Source organism: Zootoca vivipara, chromosome 14 (assembly GCF_963506605.1).
Source record: "Zootoca vivipara chromosome 14, rZooViv1.1, whole genome shotgun sequence".
In the NCBI taxonomy this organism is placed as follows: domain Eukaryota; kingdom Metazoa; phylum Chordata; class Lepidosauria; order Squamata; family Lacertidae; genus Zootoca; species Zootoca vivipara.
The window spans coordinates 34,765,097-34,783,884 of record NC_083289.1 but is presented as its reverse complement, the minus strand read 5'-3'; the positions used below and the strand labels follow the sequence as shown (position 1 = coordinate 34,783,884).

At 44.1% G+C, this 18,788-nt stretch overlaps 1 protein-coding gene across 2 annotated transcripts in view; it reads right to left on the bottom strand.

Annotated features, from left to right (window-relative positions):
• The window catches only part of PPL (periplakin), a 49,445-nt gene extending 31,743 nt beyond the window's left edge, over window positions 1-17,702 (bottom strand). For both annotated transcript variants that reach the window (XM_035130852.2, XM_035130854.2), the window contains exon 1: window positions 17,367-17,702. In XM_035130852.2, coding sequence (XP_034986743.1) covers window positions 17,367-17,428 — 62 coding nt within the window. In that variant the 5' untranslated portion in view covers window positions 17,429-17,702. The remainder of the gene's footprint in view (window positions 1-17,366) is intronic.
• Window positions 17,703-18,788: the final 1,086 nt, after the last annotated feature.

Here is an 18,788-nt window from a genome sequence, read left to right as displayed (position 1 = left end):
ATTAGTTTGTTTGGCATTTTTTATTTCGTTTTTGCAGGTGCATTCTGCAACATGTTATTGATGCAAAAATAGTACATTAGCAGTGGATTTATTCTGAGCTGTCCATTCATCATCCTGCTTGATTCATTGATCTGTGATGCCTCCCCAGTGTTACTGGAAGGAAACACTTGCACTATAGTGCAAGAAAATAAACAAGAACATTTTCGGTGCAAGAAGCTACAGGATTTCAGCAGGGAGTTACTGGGACAGGCACTGACTGAAAACAAAGCAGTGTGTCTGCCCTAAAACTTTTGCAGGGGTAAACAGCATTTGAAAGCAGAAGCACATATAACTACCCCAATAACATCATGAGCGCAAATCATCATGAATACATAGTAAAAAGCCCTTCTGGAGGGGCCCTGAGTATTATCATCAGCACCAGAAACTCATCCAGTACTATAAGGTGTTACAGACTCAGGAAAAATGCTACTACATTGGGTCACAAGAAATCAATTCACACAAGCTTACAAGTGGGGGCAAATGCACTTTTTCTGGTTAGTTTTGGCCTACCGCAGGCTTCACATTCATTCCGATTGTATTAAACTTCAAGCTTGGTGTCTGTCACTGTAGCTCTGCTCGACCAACTAAGGCCCGCCATTCCTGCCAGGCTTCATATACCAACAGAAAATGAACAGTATTGTGGAAGGGACAATAACCATTCAGTTTGCTTTTCAGACCCTGCCAGGCAGGCAAAATGATACCACTGGACGCTGGTCAGCAGAAGGCTGGAGAAACAAAACGCTTCATGGCAGCTCCGCTGAGAAGCTGCACGTGCCAAACTGATTTACACAAGTGGGTCTTGCAGCTAAATGTTGCAGTGTGACATGACATGCTCTTGTCCAGGGCTCCAGTCAGCCATGCATGTTTTTTCAGAGTACTCCATTCCCCTTCCGGTTTCCCATCACATCACCATCCATCGCACCAAAGCAAGTTTGGCACCGATTCTCTCACGTGATTTATTCCATGCATGAATGCTGTCGTGCTGTGGGGGGAAGGTGCCTTAAAATCAACTCTGCACCACAACCAATGTAGCTTTTATTTTTATTTTTATTGTTATTCTTACATTTGCTAGGGAGATACTTTTTTCTTTTCCTTTTTAAGCTGGCATGCTTTTTCTGTTTCTCTCAGTTTCTCATTTTTCCAATCTTAAATTCAGTTCTCTACATTTCTTTACATTTACAGTTCTTTACATTTTTGTAAAGAATTCTATGAATTCTATGCATTCATAATAAAACATTTTTGCAAGCAGCTTTCCCTAATATAATGCATTTTTCCATGTTCCTTTCATGAATGCATACACTTTTATGGACATTCTTCCCTAATATGTGCATTTTGGATACGTTCTTGCTTGGAGGACTGCATTACAAAATTCAGAGGTGTGTGAATTTCAAAATAGCACTGTGTTTTGCATAATGGTTCAAGAAGTGCAAATTAGTTAGTTTCTAATTTAAATGGAAGCAAAGCTGAATTTCCACCATTACCACACCATACTCTGCAAGAACTCTGGAGATTGCAGCTTTTGTTGCGGGTGTGAGAGCCTTAGACTCTGCACATAATTATTGTTCCTGCAATTACTTGGCTATGATGAAAGTTAAACCGGTTTGATAATAGTAGTTCAAAGTTGCAGTGGGGAAACACCCAGGACCTCATCCACTATGGAATGATATTGTAGATGTAAAATATGAGGGTTTTTTTAAAAAAATATCTTACCTCATTACAAATAGGGCATTATTGTTCCTGGTTATTCCTATTTCCTGAACCTAACTTGTTATCACACCCATTAAAAATATGCAGCCATTCATGCTAACAACCAGAAAATGACTACCACAATCTTATTGTTCACCCCACTTCTACTTGACATTTAAGCCTATGGTATTAGTGGATTTTATTTCTAAGGAGCTGGAAGAACTCCCCTACATTTGGGGATTTTTTAAAATTCTTTATTGAGATTAAAATCAGAGGGGGGAAAAGAAAAATCAACAAATCATAATAATAAAAACAGGGCCTTTTCAATGGTGGTTCCCTGGTTGTGGAACACCCTCCTTGGTGTGGTGTGCCTGTCTCCACCTTTATTAACTTTCAAGAGGAATATGAAAACATTCCAGTTGACCGAGGCATTTGGTGGCTGAAGAATACTGCTCCTGGCAACCTCAAGATCACTGGATGGAAGTGTGTTTTTAATTGTAATTGCTTTTAGAATGTTTTTGACTGTAAAACAGTCCTAGTCTGGCACTATAACCACTACACTGCCATGAGCTTCTGGGAGGAAAGGCAGGATATATATGTAAAGGGTGAGCACACACACTCTCTCTCTCTGCACTTGGTCAGAGGCACTGGTGAATGCGAGCCCACATTAAACTCTGAGTAAGGACATCAACATGAACTACTAATGGAAGGCAGATGTAGTGTGGAGCCATTCAAGAGAACAGATGGTACTAGTATCCATTTGGCCGAGATTGGTTTTCTTTTTCATTAAACACTGTGGCTTAGCCATTCTTGGATGGGGTCAAATGACCTGTTTATTTACTGGAAGGACACCCTGGGCCTCCCTCTGTTGTGCCAGGGCATGGGTGGAGCAGCAAGCAGGTTCTTTTGCCAAAGAATCCTGGAGGCTCTTCGAGACAAATTACTCACCCTTCTGCACTAGAAACTGCTTACCAGCACTATTATTATTATTATTATTATTATTATTATTATTATTAATTGAATTTTTATACCACCCTATACCCGGAGGTCTCATGTACAAGCACTTTGCAAAAGACTTTGCCATCTTTGCTCTTTTGTTTTGTGTATACCTCACTGAAGTTTAGTGAAGATTTGACAACCCTAAAAAGTATCTATTTTACAAACATGGAACATTAAGGCTGTGGGTTAGTGACTCTAGCAAGATATGCATATATAAAAAATGAGAGCATGTGATGTTAAAAGCACACATTCTCATTGCAGTAGACACCCCCTTTTTCTTTAATTGGTGCCATACACACACACACACACACACACACACACACACACACACAGTATATACTCTCTCTCTCTCTCTCTCTCTTTTCTTGCACCCTTAAAAATTGTGACTGCCTGCCCAGGTTCCCCTCAGGTGCACCCAGGGGCAGACAAATCTGTCAATGTTGGTTTCTCTCTGTTTTTTGCTCTTCCAATCTTCAGCTCAGTTCAGATGAATTTTCATGGGGAATTAAAAAAAAAAAACGCAAACATGCTGTGGAAATGTGGCGATCTGAACTTAAGGTTGGAAAAACAAGAAACCGAGAGAAACCCCAAATGACAGATTCGCTCAATTATACTTGCAACTCTATGGACAATTTCATCTGCAGTCCTCAGCTGACACAAAGTAGTGTAGCTGAACAGAAGAAACAGTTGGACAATTTCCGCCCGTTGTGGATTTCATTCATCAAGAAAGCTCCGCAGAATCCCTTCACTTGTTTGCTCTGTGGGAGATCTTGGCCTTCTGAACTTAGCATGGCCATCTTCTCCCCCTCCCTCCCTCCTCCTCCACTCTCTCACACATACAATGTGCAGAACAATGAATGAAATTCAGGGGAATCCCCACTTATGTGGGGTTTCTGTTCTCAGCTGCTGCACTGGAACCCACCCCACCCCATTCCGTCCCTGCCCCACCCCGTTTTGGTGCCGAAAACATTGTGCACATCAGAAGGAGTGTGCATGCTGATCACCCGTAGGTGGGGAGATACCTGTACAATAACATCGATCGCACTTCCATTCTGTTTTCAAGCTTCATATCCAAGAATTTTTGTCTTATTCTGTTGACACCAGTTTGCCTGCAATCTTGTGTGAGTAAGCCCGACTGAATTCAATGGGGCTGACTTCTGACTCTGAGTAGACACACATAGGATTTTGCAATGTCAGTCAACCTACCTAGTCCAGGTAGAAAAGCATTCACAAAGACAATCTGGTTAATAATTGACTGCTTCTAGATATCTCCGTCCCATTTGAGAACAAAAACATGACAACAGAAAGCCTTTGTGGGGAAAGGCCCAGCTTATCAGCATCTTCAGATGTCAGCAAGCACATGCCAAGATTAGCTCCAAAGAAACAGGAGAAAATGGATTTCCCATTGAGTGCTTGATTCACTAACAACGAACAGCTGTAGAGACAGTTGCCAGAATTTTCTACCATGAGAGTTTTAAAGAAACCCCCATTTCAGTACTGCAGCTCTTGGTGATACCCCGCCTGCTCCTTGATGAAATAAGAAAGTGGGTGAGAAAAATGCAAAAGTCCTTGCAGGTATGTCTTAGCACCTAGGACCAGGTAGGAATGGCATCAGAAGAACGAAGTGGAATTGAGGGGGTGTCAACTCAAGGCACATTCCAAGCATAGCAAACCTTCAGGCTGCAGGCATTTGCCTGCCAAAACACAAACACACACACACACACACACACACACACACACAAACACACGACTAAAACAGGAAACCTGAACACATGAGCATCAAATTGCAAAAGGATTCTTAGCAACTGGAAAGCCAAAAGCAAACCAGCTACTTTTTCTCTCCGTTTCTCGTTTTTCCAATATTAAGTTAAGGTCTCCCCATTTCCCCATTGTTGCTGACTGCTTGAAGTGGTCCGAACAAGGCATAAGCTTCCTACAGGTGGCCTGGGAAAGGGGGATGTGTGCAACCCAGAGAGAGATTGTCAGCCCTGGTTCCCCTGCCCACTTGCCCTTTGCCTTCAGGGCCAGATCAACAGACACAGGTCCCTCTTCTCTGATCTCATTATTCACCTCCATTCCTCACCCACACAGAGAAACAGAAATATTGAGGCAGAAAAAACCAATGGCCCCACACTTCTCACTTAACTCATTTATCTGCATTGATATTTCACGCAGCTCTTGGTTAATCTATGGGACACACTGCCACAGGAGGCAGTGATGGGCAGCAATTGGATGGCTTTGAAACAGAATTGGACAAGTTAATGGCGGAGAGGGCTATCAGTGGCTACTAGTCATGACGACTATACCACCAGGTTCAGAAGCAGAAATACTTCTGAATACCAGTTGCTGGAAACCACAGGAAGGAAAAGTGTTAAAGACTTAAAAAGCAAGGCTAGTCAGAGGAAAAATAAACAGTGTCCTGCAGTGTCATATTAAAAAAGCACACAAGCCGCCATCTTTTCTGGCAGCTACAGTAGATCCCTATGACGATAGGTCTTGTCATATTGGCTAATGAAATTTTATTTTATAATAAAATTGGGGGGCATGTAATACTAAGTTCCAAGTTGGCCATCAGCAACCAAGCCCTAGCTAAGAGAGCCTTTGAGGAAAAGTGTTTTTGTGATCAAATCCTGCTTGCGGGTTTCCCACAGGAATCTGGTTGGCCACTGTGAGAACAGTGGACCAGGTGAGCCATTGGCCTGATCCAGCAAGCTCCTCTTATGTTCTTTGAGTCTACTCTTCACCATGCAGTCCCAGGATGGGTTACAGAGAATTCCGTCAAAAATGGGAAAGGAAGCAGAAATTGCTACGGTTCTTTTGTTCACTGTGGTCAGGAACAGAAACTAGTCAAGCGAAAGCAATCGGTATCTGTTCACTTTGTAGTTGCTTGTTTCAGTCAGCAAATGAGAAGTACTGTAATTAATGACTTTTTTATATATTGGTTTGACATTTCCATTACAAGTTATGTAAGTAACATAACTTACATTAAATAGCAGGGAGTGAGACAAATAACATACTATTTGGCAGAAACTGAAGTGTAGCAGAACAGAACCAGCACTGATTCTGGTGAAAACTAGTCAGAATGGCGATCTCTGCCTTCTCACATGCCTACATCTAGCTCAGTACAAGTAGTTTAACTCATTATAGGCATTACTGCTTCTTGGGAGAAAAGCAATGGCAAACCTAGACAGCATCTTAAAAAGCAGAGACATCACCTTGGCGACAAAGGTCCGTATAGTTAAAGCTATGGTTTTCCCAGTAGTGATGTATGGAAGTGAGAGCTGGACCATAAAGAAGAATTGATGCTTTTGAATTATGGTGCTGGAGGAGACTCTTGAGAGTCCCATGGACTGCAAGAAGATCAAACCTATCCATTCTTAAGGAAATCAGCCCTGAGTGCTCACTGGAAGAACAGATCCTGAAGCTGAGGCTCCAATACTTTGGCCACCTCATGAGAAGAGAAAACTCTCTGGAAAAGACGCTGATGTTGGGAAAGATGGAGGGCACTAGGAGAAGGGGACATCAGAGGACGAGATGGTTGGACAGTGTACTCGAAGCTACGAACATGAGCTTGACCAAACTGCAGGAGGCAGTGGAACACAGGAGTGCCTGGCATGCTATGGTCCATGGGGTCACGAAGAGTCGGACACGACTAAACAACTAAACAACAACAACAATGCATTACTAGACAATAAATTAATTTGAATCAACAACAGCCAAAACCTGCAATAATACTGCAAGGGGAAGGTATTCTGAAATAATAACTTGTTCATCCCACACTTTTCAATACATTTCCCCTTCATTTTCCTAACTGTAGAAAGACTTTTTAAAAGACTTTCTAGGACAACTGAATGTTTTAACCTACTGTAATTATACAAACCTAAAGTTATGGGAGATGCTTGAATTTCCTCATGCAAAATAATCTAAGTCTGGAGGCCCCCTGAATTTGTTGCCTTCTCTTCCTTTCAAGGCATTTCTGAGAGAGGGGATGCAGAGGCAGGGTCTTGGCCTGTACACCTTTAAGATTAGACACTGATCCCCAGGTGTTCAGCTCTCCCCAGACTTTCACTGAAATTCCTTCCTGTCATCACCACCAACCAAATCACCATCATGCTTGTTTTGAAATTTTCACTCAAAACTGCAGTGGGAATAACAGCTCACATTTCACCTGTGCACTGAGTATTAATTACTAGGGTTGTTTTCAAAGCACTAAATGAACTGATGAACATTTCACCCTCTACCTCGGGCAAAGAAATACAATAAAGAGTCAATCAAGAGTGTCAGTGTGGTGCAGTACTGTGGTATCAGAGTGCTGCACTGAGACCTGGGAGACCGGAGTTCAAATCCCCACCTGGCCATGAAGGTCACTGCCTCTCAGCCTGGCCTACCTTACAAGGTTGTTGTGGGGATTAAATGAGGTGGAGGGAGAACCATGTACACTGCCTTAAGCTCCTCGGAGAAAAGGTAGGATACAAATGCAATAAATAAATTATAAACAATAAGAATGGCTGTTCCACAATGCCATGTGAACAGGACTCTGTGGCCAACAGGGAATTTGTGCGATCAGCTAAATAGCCATTTTCATTGTACAGCATAATTTTCTCTAGAAGCTGAGTCTTCATTAAAAGAAATGAAGCGTCTTGCCTCTTGTGGTTGAGAAGATCATCTTCAAGGTGGCCAAATCTCAGAAAGGAGAAGCCAGGATAACAGATTTACTGTGGCTTGTGCCATGAGAAATCTGTCAGGGACACAAGATTCATTGTGTATGCTATATAAGCAAAGAAGCCAATATCTGCCATAAACAGCCAAAAGGTTTGGAATAATTTTTATGCTGCATTTGAGCTCCAAGGAGCTTAAAGCAACATTATAACCTACCCCCACGAGGCTCTTGTGAGGATAGATGAGAGAAAGTGACTTACTCAAGGCTGGCCAGTGAGCCACGCAGCTAGGTAGAATTATGATCTTGGGTTTCCTTGCCATATCCAAGGCCTGGATGCCACCACAACAGCTGCAAGCAACTGAGCATTGCTATTATTAACTCTCTGAAGCCTAAATATGACCTGTGAGCCCTCTAATCAAAATTTCCCATGCCTTGTTATAGGACAGTGTTGGGCTTCCCAGATGTTGTTGGACTTCTATTCCCACCATCCCTGCTCATTGGCTAAGCTGGCTGGGAATGATGGGAGTTGTAGTCCAACAATATCTGGGGAAACAAGATCAAAGATCAATGTCACAGGAGAAGCATGCATAGTACACATCCACCTTTTGTATGCATGTAGGGTAAACCCTACACGAATCCAGAGAGGAGCCCCTAAGACGGTTGGGTGGTGACTTAGATTTCTCCTTCCAGCAACTCCTGCAGCCAAGCTGGTACCAAATGGATTGCTCTGCTTTTCTTTGGACCACATCAGTGGGGCCAAGAAGGGGGTCTTGTTGTCTGGGCAGCCCAGGAGCTCCATTTCACTAGGGCTGGGTAATATATCGACAAAGCCTCACAGGCTGCCACTGCTTCTGCCCCCCGCCCCAATTATTGATTCTGCTGCCACCAGGCTGCTAACAGTCCCAGATTATTTGCACTCACTCTGAATTATCAGCATACTTTGGATTGTCCTGAATAGCACCATTTGGTAGCCAAGCCCAAAACCAATTGTCTCATTTGAATGCATTTTGGCTTGCCTGCTGCTGAAAGTGACCACAAAGTGATTGATAATATCATCATTTATCAGTTTTAGACCCTTAAGTAGTAGCAGTTGTCAGGACATTGTCCTGTTCGCCTCTGTGTAGTTCCTTCCTTATTTAAAATATCATGATATATCGATATATTGCAATGTTTAGCTGCTAATATATCGCAATATCAAAAACCAGTTATCGCCCAGCCCTACACACTGCCCAGGTTTGCGCCCCAAGGAGGTCACTTTGGTGTTGCTAACTCAGCAGTTTGACATCACCCCCCAGAGGCACAGTCCATTGTCACTCAAGACAGATGGATGCCAACAACGACAACTAATCAAATTAGTGTAAGTCAATTGAACCTTCCTGGAGACGCTAAAAAGAGCCTTCCTGCCTCCTCTCCATTATTTCCTAGAAACAGCAACATAGGAAGCTGCCGTATACTAAGTCACACCATTGATCCATCTAACACAGTATTGTTTACACTGACTGGCAGCAGCTCTCCAGGATCTCAGACAGGGTCTCTCCCAGCCCCTCCTGGAGATGCCAGGGTTTGAACCTAGGGCCTTCTTCTTTCAAAGCAGATGTTCTACCATTGACTTAAAACCCTTGCTTAATGTCTTCAGACATTTCTAAGCCCTGACTGGCTCAAAGCAGAGCCCTCTAATTGGCTGAAGGGCAGTGTATAAAATGTCTTACTGCGTTAGGTCTGGCACATTTCTGTGGACTTGCTACTGGCAAAGAATCAGAATCATGTCCTTCAGCCAAGGCAAGAAATTGATGCCTCCTCGGTCTCCATGACCTTGCCTAGCTGCCAGTCAGTGCCCTTGCTCAATTGCTAGCCTGGACTACACCCTTGTGAGTTATCAAAAACTGGTTGGTTTTCCGATAGCAGCATGCATGCTTATCGTTTAAGTTGGGAGCAAAGAAGAGGGCAATAGCAAGATGTATTGGTACTTCACAGTATAGCCCCATGTGACCTTTGAAAAAGGAGTGGGGAACCTCAGGCCCATTGGGGCTGATTGTGCTCCCCCCCCAGACCTCTCTGTCTGGCCCTTAGAACTCTTCCCAACTCTTCCCAATCCACACCCTCTCTCTCAAGCCACACATTCTCACCAGTCCTGCTTCTCAAGCACATTTCCTGGGATGAATGCATCCCTGAACTGCGATAACACCTCTTGCTTGCCTGGACAGATCATAGAATCATAGAGTTGGAAGAGACCACAAGGGTCATCCAGTCCAACCCCCTGCTGAGCAGGAAACACCATCAAAGCATTCTTGACATATGCCTGTCAAGCCTCTGCTTAAAGACCTCCAATGAAGGAGACTCCACCACACTCCTTGGTAGCAAATTCCACTGCTGAACAGCTCTTATTGTCAGGAAGTTCTTCCTAATGTTTAGGTGGAATCTTCTTTCTTGTAGCTTGAATCCATTGCTCCATGTCCGCTTCTCTAGAGCAGCAGAAAACAACCTTTCTCCCTCCTCTATATGACATCCTTTTATATATTTGAACATGGCTATCATATCACCCCTTAACCTTCTCTTCTCCAGGCTAAACATACTCAGCTCCCTAAGCCGTTCCTCATAAGGCATCGTTTCCAGGCCTTTGACCATTTTGGTTGCCCTCTTCTGGACACGTTCCAGCTTGTCAGTATCCTTCTTGAACTGTGGTGCCCAGAAATAATAGTAACACTGTACTCAGCTCTGGTCAGACCTCACCTGGAGTACTGTGTCCAGTTCTGGGCACCACAGTTCTGGGCACCACCTATAGTCCAAATGGGACACCACACAATCCTGAAGGCAGACTGCTTTCCTCCCTTTGCACCATGCACTTATTATTTAGCTGTTTGAAGCTAAAAAAATTACTCTGCTCATTTTACTCTGATATTTACTCTGCTCTTCAGCCGAAAGTAGCTCCCAGGGCAGCTTACAAAGATCAATATGAAGATGGCTCAAGCCCTCAGGCTTACAAAAGGATACAAAAGGGGAAGGGACTGGGAAGGGAGGAGGAATAAAGCAAACACCTGAGACTGGTTCTTAGTTACAAAGGACGAACAGGAATTTAAAGCTGTGCAAGGAGAAGGATGAGCCCATAGTGACTGGTCTCTCAGCAGAGCTGGTGGAGTGACTCTGCTTCCCTTCTCTGTTTCTACTGCAGACTGATGGAAAGGCTGCTGCCAGGTGACAGTTGAGGAAAGGAAGAGACGATGGAGCTGGCCTTTCTGGAAAGCTGAATATAGTCTCCTGTTGGGTTGAGTGGGGTAGCATTGCCAGAGACCATTTCTAGGGACTAAAGCAGGCATCCCCAAACTTCGGCCCTCCAGATGTTTTGGACTACAATTCCCATCTTCCCCGACCACTGGTCCTGTTAGCTAGGGATCATGGGAGTTGTAGGCCAAAACATCTGGAGGGCCGCAGTTTGGGGATGCCTGGACTAAAGTGTCACGCAAAGCCAGTAGAGCCCATAATGCCAATGGCAGGGTGGCCATTTTCAACCCTTTGGAGCAGTCAGTCCTGGGAGAAGCTGCCATTAATGGAGGCATGATGCATAGAACATTTTCTTGGTGTTTCATGCCCCAAAGCTCAACCGCCAGTGACAGTCCAGGAATTCAGAGCCTGGCATGCTGCTCAACAGTCCTGGGCAGGTTTCCCTTCATTTTTTCACTATGAAAAGCGGCGGTTGAAATAATCGACTCTCCTTGCATTCAGAAATACAGTGTGTTTAGCCCAATTAAATTATAGCTTTCTTTGCAATGCGATTATTTGCAACCTACGTTTGAAGAAAATATAGGGTGTGTTAAAATGAGCTTCCTGTCAGCAAAACCCTTATCAGGGACACAGGAGCTGGATAAACAATTGGCAATTACTCCCCCAAATATCCTTCAGCTGAAATCTTTCAGCAACTTAAAAAATGCAAGCTGCCAGAGGCAAAAACAGCAACTGCCTACCTACCAGCACTTCTGTGATGGGGATATGCAAGGGCTCTTCTGGCATCATTGCATCACATTAAGGGACAGCCATGGCTAAGAAGGAAAGCAATACCTGATGTCAGAAGAATCTCAGTCAGCAAGTGATGGGAAAGACTTCTGCTGCAGATGTTGGACAGCAACATCTTGTTGGAACAGACAATTATGGTTCGTCTTACCTTTCTTTCCAACACAGAACGTAAGGGTCCTGAGTGGTCACCCATCCAAACAATAATAACCAGATCTAGACCACTTCTTTTTAGCAAAGTGGTCTTGTGTGCCTTCTGATCATTCCTTTGGTCTAGATGGACCAGTAGTCGGATCTGGTATAAGCAGCTTACGATATGGGTAGGGACTGGCAGGGACATAAGAGGCTGGATCAGGTCAAGGCCCATCTAGTCCAGCATCCAGTTCTCTCAGTGGCCTATGAGATGCCTTTGGGAAGCCTAAAAGCAGGACCTAAGCACAACAGCCCTCTCCCTACCAGCGATCTCCAGCAACCAGTTTTCAGAGGCATACAGACTCAGAGAGGAAGCAGAACCTAGTCATTGCAACTTGAATACACTTGAAGTCAACACAACTGCCAAATTCTCTTTTAAAACCATAGTTTAACTATATGCTGCTTTGAAGGAGTATGTTCTTGCAGGTTTCCGGGGGTCAATTTGAAAGGTGGCCCTGCCCCATACTGGCATGTGGCCTCCAGAAGTTTGCCCTGAGGGAATGCAGCCCCTCAGGCTGAAAAGGATTCCTCACCCCTAGGCTAAGACAAGCAGGTTGTTTTAGCTTCAGATCATCATCTGTCCAATGGGAATGGAAACAACAACAACAACAAAACAGAACAACAGTAATGCAATAATAAACTCCACTGAGTTCAGGGTGCTCTCCCAGTGAGCCCTTCTGCCAAGTGGAGATTTTTAATTCTGATCTCCCTGGCCAAAAAGTCCAATGTTCTCTGACCACTGCATCATAGCTGTTGGACAGAGAATACATTTTAAAGGGCAGTGGGGCCCAGTTTGAAAACCTCCTTGTAGCATTGAAACGAAACACACACTCTTTCTCCAAGATAACCTCAAAAACACACACCGTGACACTGATTTTGTCACTTTGCAACAGAAGCTGGATATGGGCATGATCTTGCAAGTTGTTTTACAAAAAAATGACGGCGTATATCATGTAACCGTGATGGGTTTCCCCGTCCCACAAAAAAACCCCACTTGTTTGTGTCCAATCACAGAGTAGTATTTGCTGCACAGTTTTACAGTATTTTTCTGTAAAACGCATTGGCAATTGCCATTACATACATCTCTCAATGTGCTACTTGCACCCTCTCAGTAGCACCTCCAATACATTGCTTTGTAGATTATCCACCATGCTAAGCACTTCGCAGAATGGCACTACAGCTCAATTTAGACCCCACTTAGATTTATCTGGGAGTTTCACCACCTTGCTCCCAGCCATTCAGAGCAGCTGCCACATTGTGTGATGGGAAGCCCCCCTGCATCAGTTGTCGCTTTCAGATTCTTAGGTAGATCATCCAGTCCCTAGATCTAATTTGTAAATGCTGATTGCGTGGCGGAACTTGGATCTGTTCCAATTTCCCCTTCTTGCTACAATGAGTCATTGAGCAAAATGAATGGCAATTTGCCTGTCTCTGCTCGGAGTTTTAAGTATCTTTTCCATCCCCAGCAGTATTTTGGATGGGCAATGCTGTGCTCCTTTCCAATTCTGACATATTTATGCATGCAAAAACAGTGGAGCAAATCCTTCACGACTAGATAACAATAGAGTTTTCCTTTTAAAAATATTGTGCTTTTAACAGTAGCCAAACACAGAGAAATTAAGCAGATACAATTTTTCTTTACCTCTGTGTTTGGGGATTTATTTATTTTTTACCAATTATATTTCTGAGTGTCTGGCTGGTACAAACTGCACAGGAGCAGGGTCAGAAAAAAGGTGGCAAAATTCAGCCTTTGGTAAGGCCCAAAACAAATATTAATTTTTTTCTAAATATTAATTAGTTAATTAGTTCAATGTAATTATATCCTGCATGCAGGCAACGTTTTACCTAATCGCTCACTAAGCAACATATTTCAGTAAGTTTAAACATGTTGGGCTATCTCTATTTATGTTTTGGCTGTTCTACAATAATTCCTCCTCTCCACAAAATTACTGGCTGTAGGCCAGGGATGGGCAAATCTGTCAATTTCAAATCTCATTTTCTCACTCTTCAGTTCTCCACACTTTGACAACCATTTGCGATTACAAAAACATCCTCAAGGAGGTTCATCACCATTTAAGTGTCAATTTCTCCTAACATGCGGTTTTATATACAATTTTGCATAATTTTTTTACAAAGCAGCCTACTCTAATAGAATGCATTTCTGCTCATACATGCATCTTTGTGCAGTTTACTTGGGTGTAAGTACACATTACTTGGCTGGAGAACTGCACTACAAAATCCAGAGATTTGCAGATTTTGGGAAATGTAAATTAGTTAGCTTTGCCTTTATTTGCAAACTGAATTGATTTTTTCCCTTCATACCTTTAAGCAGAGGCTTGACAGCCATCTGTCAGGAATGCGTTGATGGTGTTTCCTGTTTGGCAGGGGGGGTTGGCAGGGGGTTGGACTGGATGGCCCTTGTGGTCTCTTCCAACACTATGATTCTTTGATTCTACCTACTCTAGGACCACCCTCTCGCCTGCCCACATGCTCTCTGCACACCCCTTTCTTTTAAGCTTGTCTCAGCTCTCTCTCTCTCTCTCTCTCTCTCTCTCTCTCTCTCTCTCTCTCTCTCTCTCTGTGTGTGTGTGTGTGTGTGTGTGTTTCAACATTTAATAACAGCTACCCACATAGCCACCCTATAGCAGAGCTTGACATGGTTTGGAGGTTGATGAAAGTCACAGCAATAACCCACCCTGGTTAAATCTCCTCCAGATTGTTCAGGGTTTGGTTGCTTGGTTGGTGGGTGGGTGTTTTTGGTATGTTGTGTGGTTTTTTGTTTTTGTTTTTGTTTTGAAATGGTGTGGTTGGCACAGTTAATGAAAGAGACCAAATAGCATACAAAGCACATCAGAAAGTATCAGAACTCCAAGTTGCCACCCTCCTTCTGACAGCTTCTCCGAAACAAGCCCTCCAGAACAAGAACGCAACACCCACACAAAATATGCATTGTGCCTCATCATAACAGGATTCCCCAGACAATATTTGTTGGGGGTGGGAGAGAGATCCTTAAAGTTCCAAGAAATGTCACAAGCTCGTGTCCAAAGTTTAATACGGAAAGTTTCCACATGGCCGCTTCAAGGAATGAGGCCAAACGGACTTGCGGCTTCTCTAGGGGCTTGTTAGGACCAGGGAAGAACACTTCCCCCCCCCCTGCTTATATGGAAATTTGAAACTTGCCTCCAGAGTGGAAGATTAGAAAGGAGGGTTGTGTAAACAGGGCTGAAGTGCTAAGTTGTTGGGCCTCTGCTCTGCTGGGAAGTTTTTACCCACTGACCTGAAACACATTTCCCCACAATCACAGACTGGGTAAGGGAAAATGGTAACAAACATGGTTGCTTTGCACATTGTGTCTGATTAGGGACTGCTGCTGCTGCTGCAAGTTATGCAAGTCATGGTAGAAAGCTTCACCTGATGGATTTCTGCCTGCTACTTGGCAGCTAATTTTGCACATTGGTCCTAATTAGCCAGACTGAGCTATATCTGGAAGAAGAGCAGGGTAGAAATAAAATTATAATGCTGGCTACGTAGTGTTTAGGAAAGGCATTTTGTACATGCTCAGAGGCAGACCCTATCACATTGAGATTGTGCTCAATGGCAGAGCAGATACGTTATATGCAGAAGTAGTTCCCTGGTTCATTCCCTGGTATCTCCAGCTAAGAGCTAATAAATATAGAGAAACATTGCCAGAGTTACGGTGGTCAGGTACATAAGATATTGGGGTTCGTGCACCTTAAATTAAAACATATACAGTATATGTGCATGAGGCTTTATAACGCTACAGAGAAGCAACAGAGGACTGGGGGAGAATGGAGGCAGGGATAGAGTATGCAGTTATTTCATCTGCAAGCCAATCTCAATAAGATCTTCTATAAAGCTATTAAAGATGCAAGAGCACTTCACCTGGGCTATCCCAATCAGAGTTGGCAATACTGGGCTTGATTTTGTGGTCATTTCCCCCTCTTGATATACAAAATGGTTTGACCTGGTGTAAGGCAGTGAAATATACTCGGAGTCGAGAGTGAATTTCATGCTCTTTATTCAGCTCATAGTCATCAAGGAGGAGAAGAGAAGACGAATGGCTCTTTTCCCAAAACCATCTGCTTATATACATTATTTACACAATGGGCCTTGCGTGATTGGCTACTTCAGGGCTACACCTGTGGGCCAATTATATTGTGGATTGACTTCTGCCTGCAGCCTGATTGGCTGCTCCTACAGGCCAATCAGGTAGCAGATTCACTTCTGCCAGCCGCCTGATTGGCTGCTCCAGCAGGCCAATCAGGTTGCGGATTCACTTCCACCTGGAGTTGGATTGGGTAGCTCCCGCTGATTCTGAATCCTATTGTTCTAGGATTCAGCTCAGTACATAACAGGCAGCTTCTTATGTTCTATTCCTGCTTATTAAATCAATGCAAGTTGTTGCTGTTTTAATTAGGACTCATCGCAACAAGTTATTTGGCTTTGGAAAAGTAACATCAGGTGCATGCCAGCATAAGATGAGAAGAGGAGCAGAGGAAGGAGAAAACAAGAAAGGGTGATGAAGCCACACCCTGCGAGATTAAGTTCAGGAATGTGGCAACAATCTCAAACAAACTATGCTGAAGAGGAAAATTAAAGCTGCAGTCTGTGTGTGCACCCAGTGGGATTGACTCCTGAGTAAATGCACACAGGATCAGGCTGCTCAAACCTGGGGCTTAGCCCTGCATTTTGGTATCAGGGGCTCAGCCCCGGAACATGAGAAATAATGCGTGAGAAAGTACTATTGAGGATACACAGGGTACCTGTCACACGCACGTTAGTAACCATAACTCTTCATATTTAGGAGTAGAATGTCAAGAAGTTAGCTCAGCTGGTTGGAGCAGGGTGCTGATAACACCAAGGTTGCAGGTTCGGTTCCCGTAAGGGACAGCTACATATTCCTGCATTGAAGGGGGTTGGACTAGATGGTCCTCAGGGTCCCTTCCAACTCTATGATTCAAGTTTCTGGACCTTTCTTTCACTTGCCCTCTTCAACAACCACCAAACACGCAGAAATTAACCTGGGAAAGCTTTCTCTGTCATCTGATCTCTGCGCCAGGTAAAGGCAGCTTTCCAAATATCTGCCTTTTCAAGCTGCTGCCACAAGACACAGGAAGACAGACAGCAAACAAAACAAAAGCAAACCTGCTTTCAGTACAAGGGCTCAGTGACACGAGTAATACAACACAGAAATGCTATAGAACATGTTACATGTTGGTCTGCCGTAGTCGAAACAAAATTAAAAAACACCTTCCTTGCTACTGGAAGGAATTTTTTTTATTTTGTATAGAACATGTGCAAAGTCCCTATTGCACACCACTCATTAATCCACCTACCCAGGTATCGGATTTGGGGTGGCGGTAGTGAAGGCAAGCTGGGCACAGCTTAGTGGCAGCCTCGATCCTGCACGTTTCATTTTAAAAGCAGATGCTGTAACCACTAAGATATGGCCCTTCTGTCTCTATTGGTCCATCAAGTTCAATATTGTCTACACTTCCTGGCAGTGGCTCTCCAAGTTTCAGGCAGTGAGAGTTTCCCAGCCCTACCTGGAGATGCCAGGAATTGAACCTGGGACATTCTGCATGCAGATGCTTTGCCACTGAGCTACAGCCCTGGAGAATCTAGGCAACAACTCCAGGACTTCCCTGAAGATCTGAAACTGTACAGGCACAGTTCGCACCTGCTTGTTCCTCCCCACAAGCTGCCTAGTCAGGAGCAGGATCCGTATGTCAAACGGCATGTGTAAACAGAGTTCAACGCTCACCTTTTCTTCTGCACTGTCGGGCTGTACTTCCCTTTGTTTCTTTTCTTGAACAGGGAATGCATAATGTTAACCCCAGGGTCCAGCAAGCGCCGACGGAATCTCGTTCCAGTGGAAGTCCAAAGAAAATAAAATTAAAACGAATGAACCGGCAAAGCTCTGTCACACAGCTCTTGTTGTCCCCCCTGGTGAAAGGCTGCTGCTGTCTGTTTTTGATGCTAGATCCTGCAGTTTTAGAAAAGTTGCTGAACGGAGAGAGGGAGAGAGAAAGAGCAACTCTGCAGCTACCTCAAGTCCTGCTTCTCTGGCACTTCTGCCAAAGGAACAGCAACTCTCCCAGGCCAAGCGAACTGGGAGTTACCTCCACCCCCTGGAGGTGGTGCTTACCTACCACACACATGTCATGGGCCCAGGCGGAGCCAGTCTAGGCCATTATTTCCTCGTCAGCCTCTGCTGGGAGAAGTTGTTGCTATGACTGCCTATGACTAGCACATCTTTCTGTCACTGGCAGTGTACAAGGGTTGCAAGATACTTCCCATTCAGCCCTTTCTCCTTTGACCTTAACAGCAGCTCAGCAGGTATAAATTCACCAGGTGAAGCTTTTTCACCTAACAGGAAAATAAGTGGCTGGGGGGAAACCTCACCAGTTAAATTCATGCACCCAAGGCTGCTGTTAAAGGCCGAGGAACAGGAGGGGAGGGGAGTAGGCTAGTTTTTTTTTAAAAATGGCTGACAGTGTTTAAACCGCCTTAAAGACAATTTGATCAATAGGCATTAGCTGGTGATGATGTTTAGTTCCTTCATGCCTTGAAAAGCTTCTCCTGTTGATTTCAGTGGATCAAGCAGCCTTTCAAGCCACAAAGAACAGATTGGGTTCCCCCCCCCTAATCAGCTGGCAACCCTATCTGTATCGTGGAGGGAATTCCAGCAACAGGATGGCTCAGTTGGTTAGACTAGAGTGTGGTGCTAATAATGCCAAAGTTGCAGGTTCAATCCCTGTATGGGACACCTGCCTATTCCTGCATTGCAGGGGGTTGGACTAGATGATCCTCAGGGTCCCTTCCAATTCTATGCTTCTATGGCTGTAGCTCTTCTCAGTTTTGTATGACAAGCTTCACTGGCAAACATTCCCTGGCTAGGCAACTGTTAAAAGATAAAGGAACCATATCTGCTTTTGAATCTAGTTACCTTAGATAGGGCTTAATTTTAGCCCCAGAGCTTTTTTCTTCTTTTTTTATGCCTGTACTCAGCCATGCATTAAATGGATGCCTCTTATCACATTAATCTTAGTTGGCAAAATACCCTACCATTCTGTCAAGTGTAGAGTACTGTACAAGGCATTACTTGATCTTATCTTCACAACAACCCTGTTAGGTTGGCTGGGTCGAGGAGGTAACGGCTTGCCCAAGGCCATCCAGTGAGATC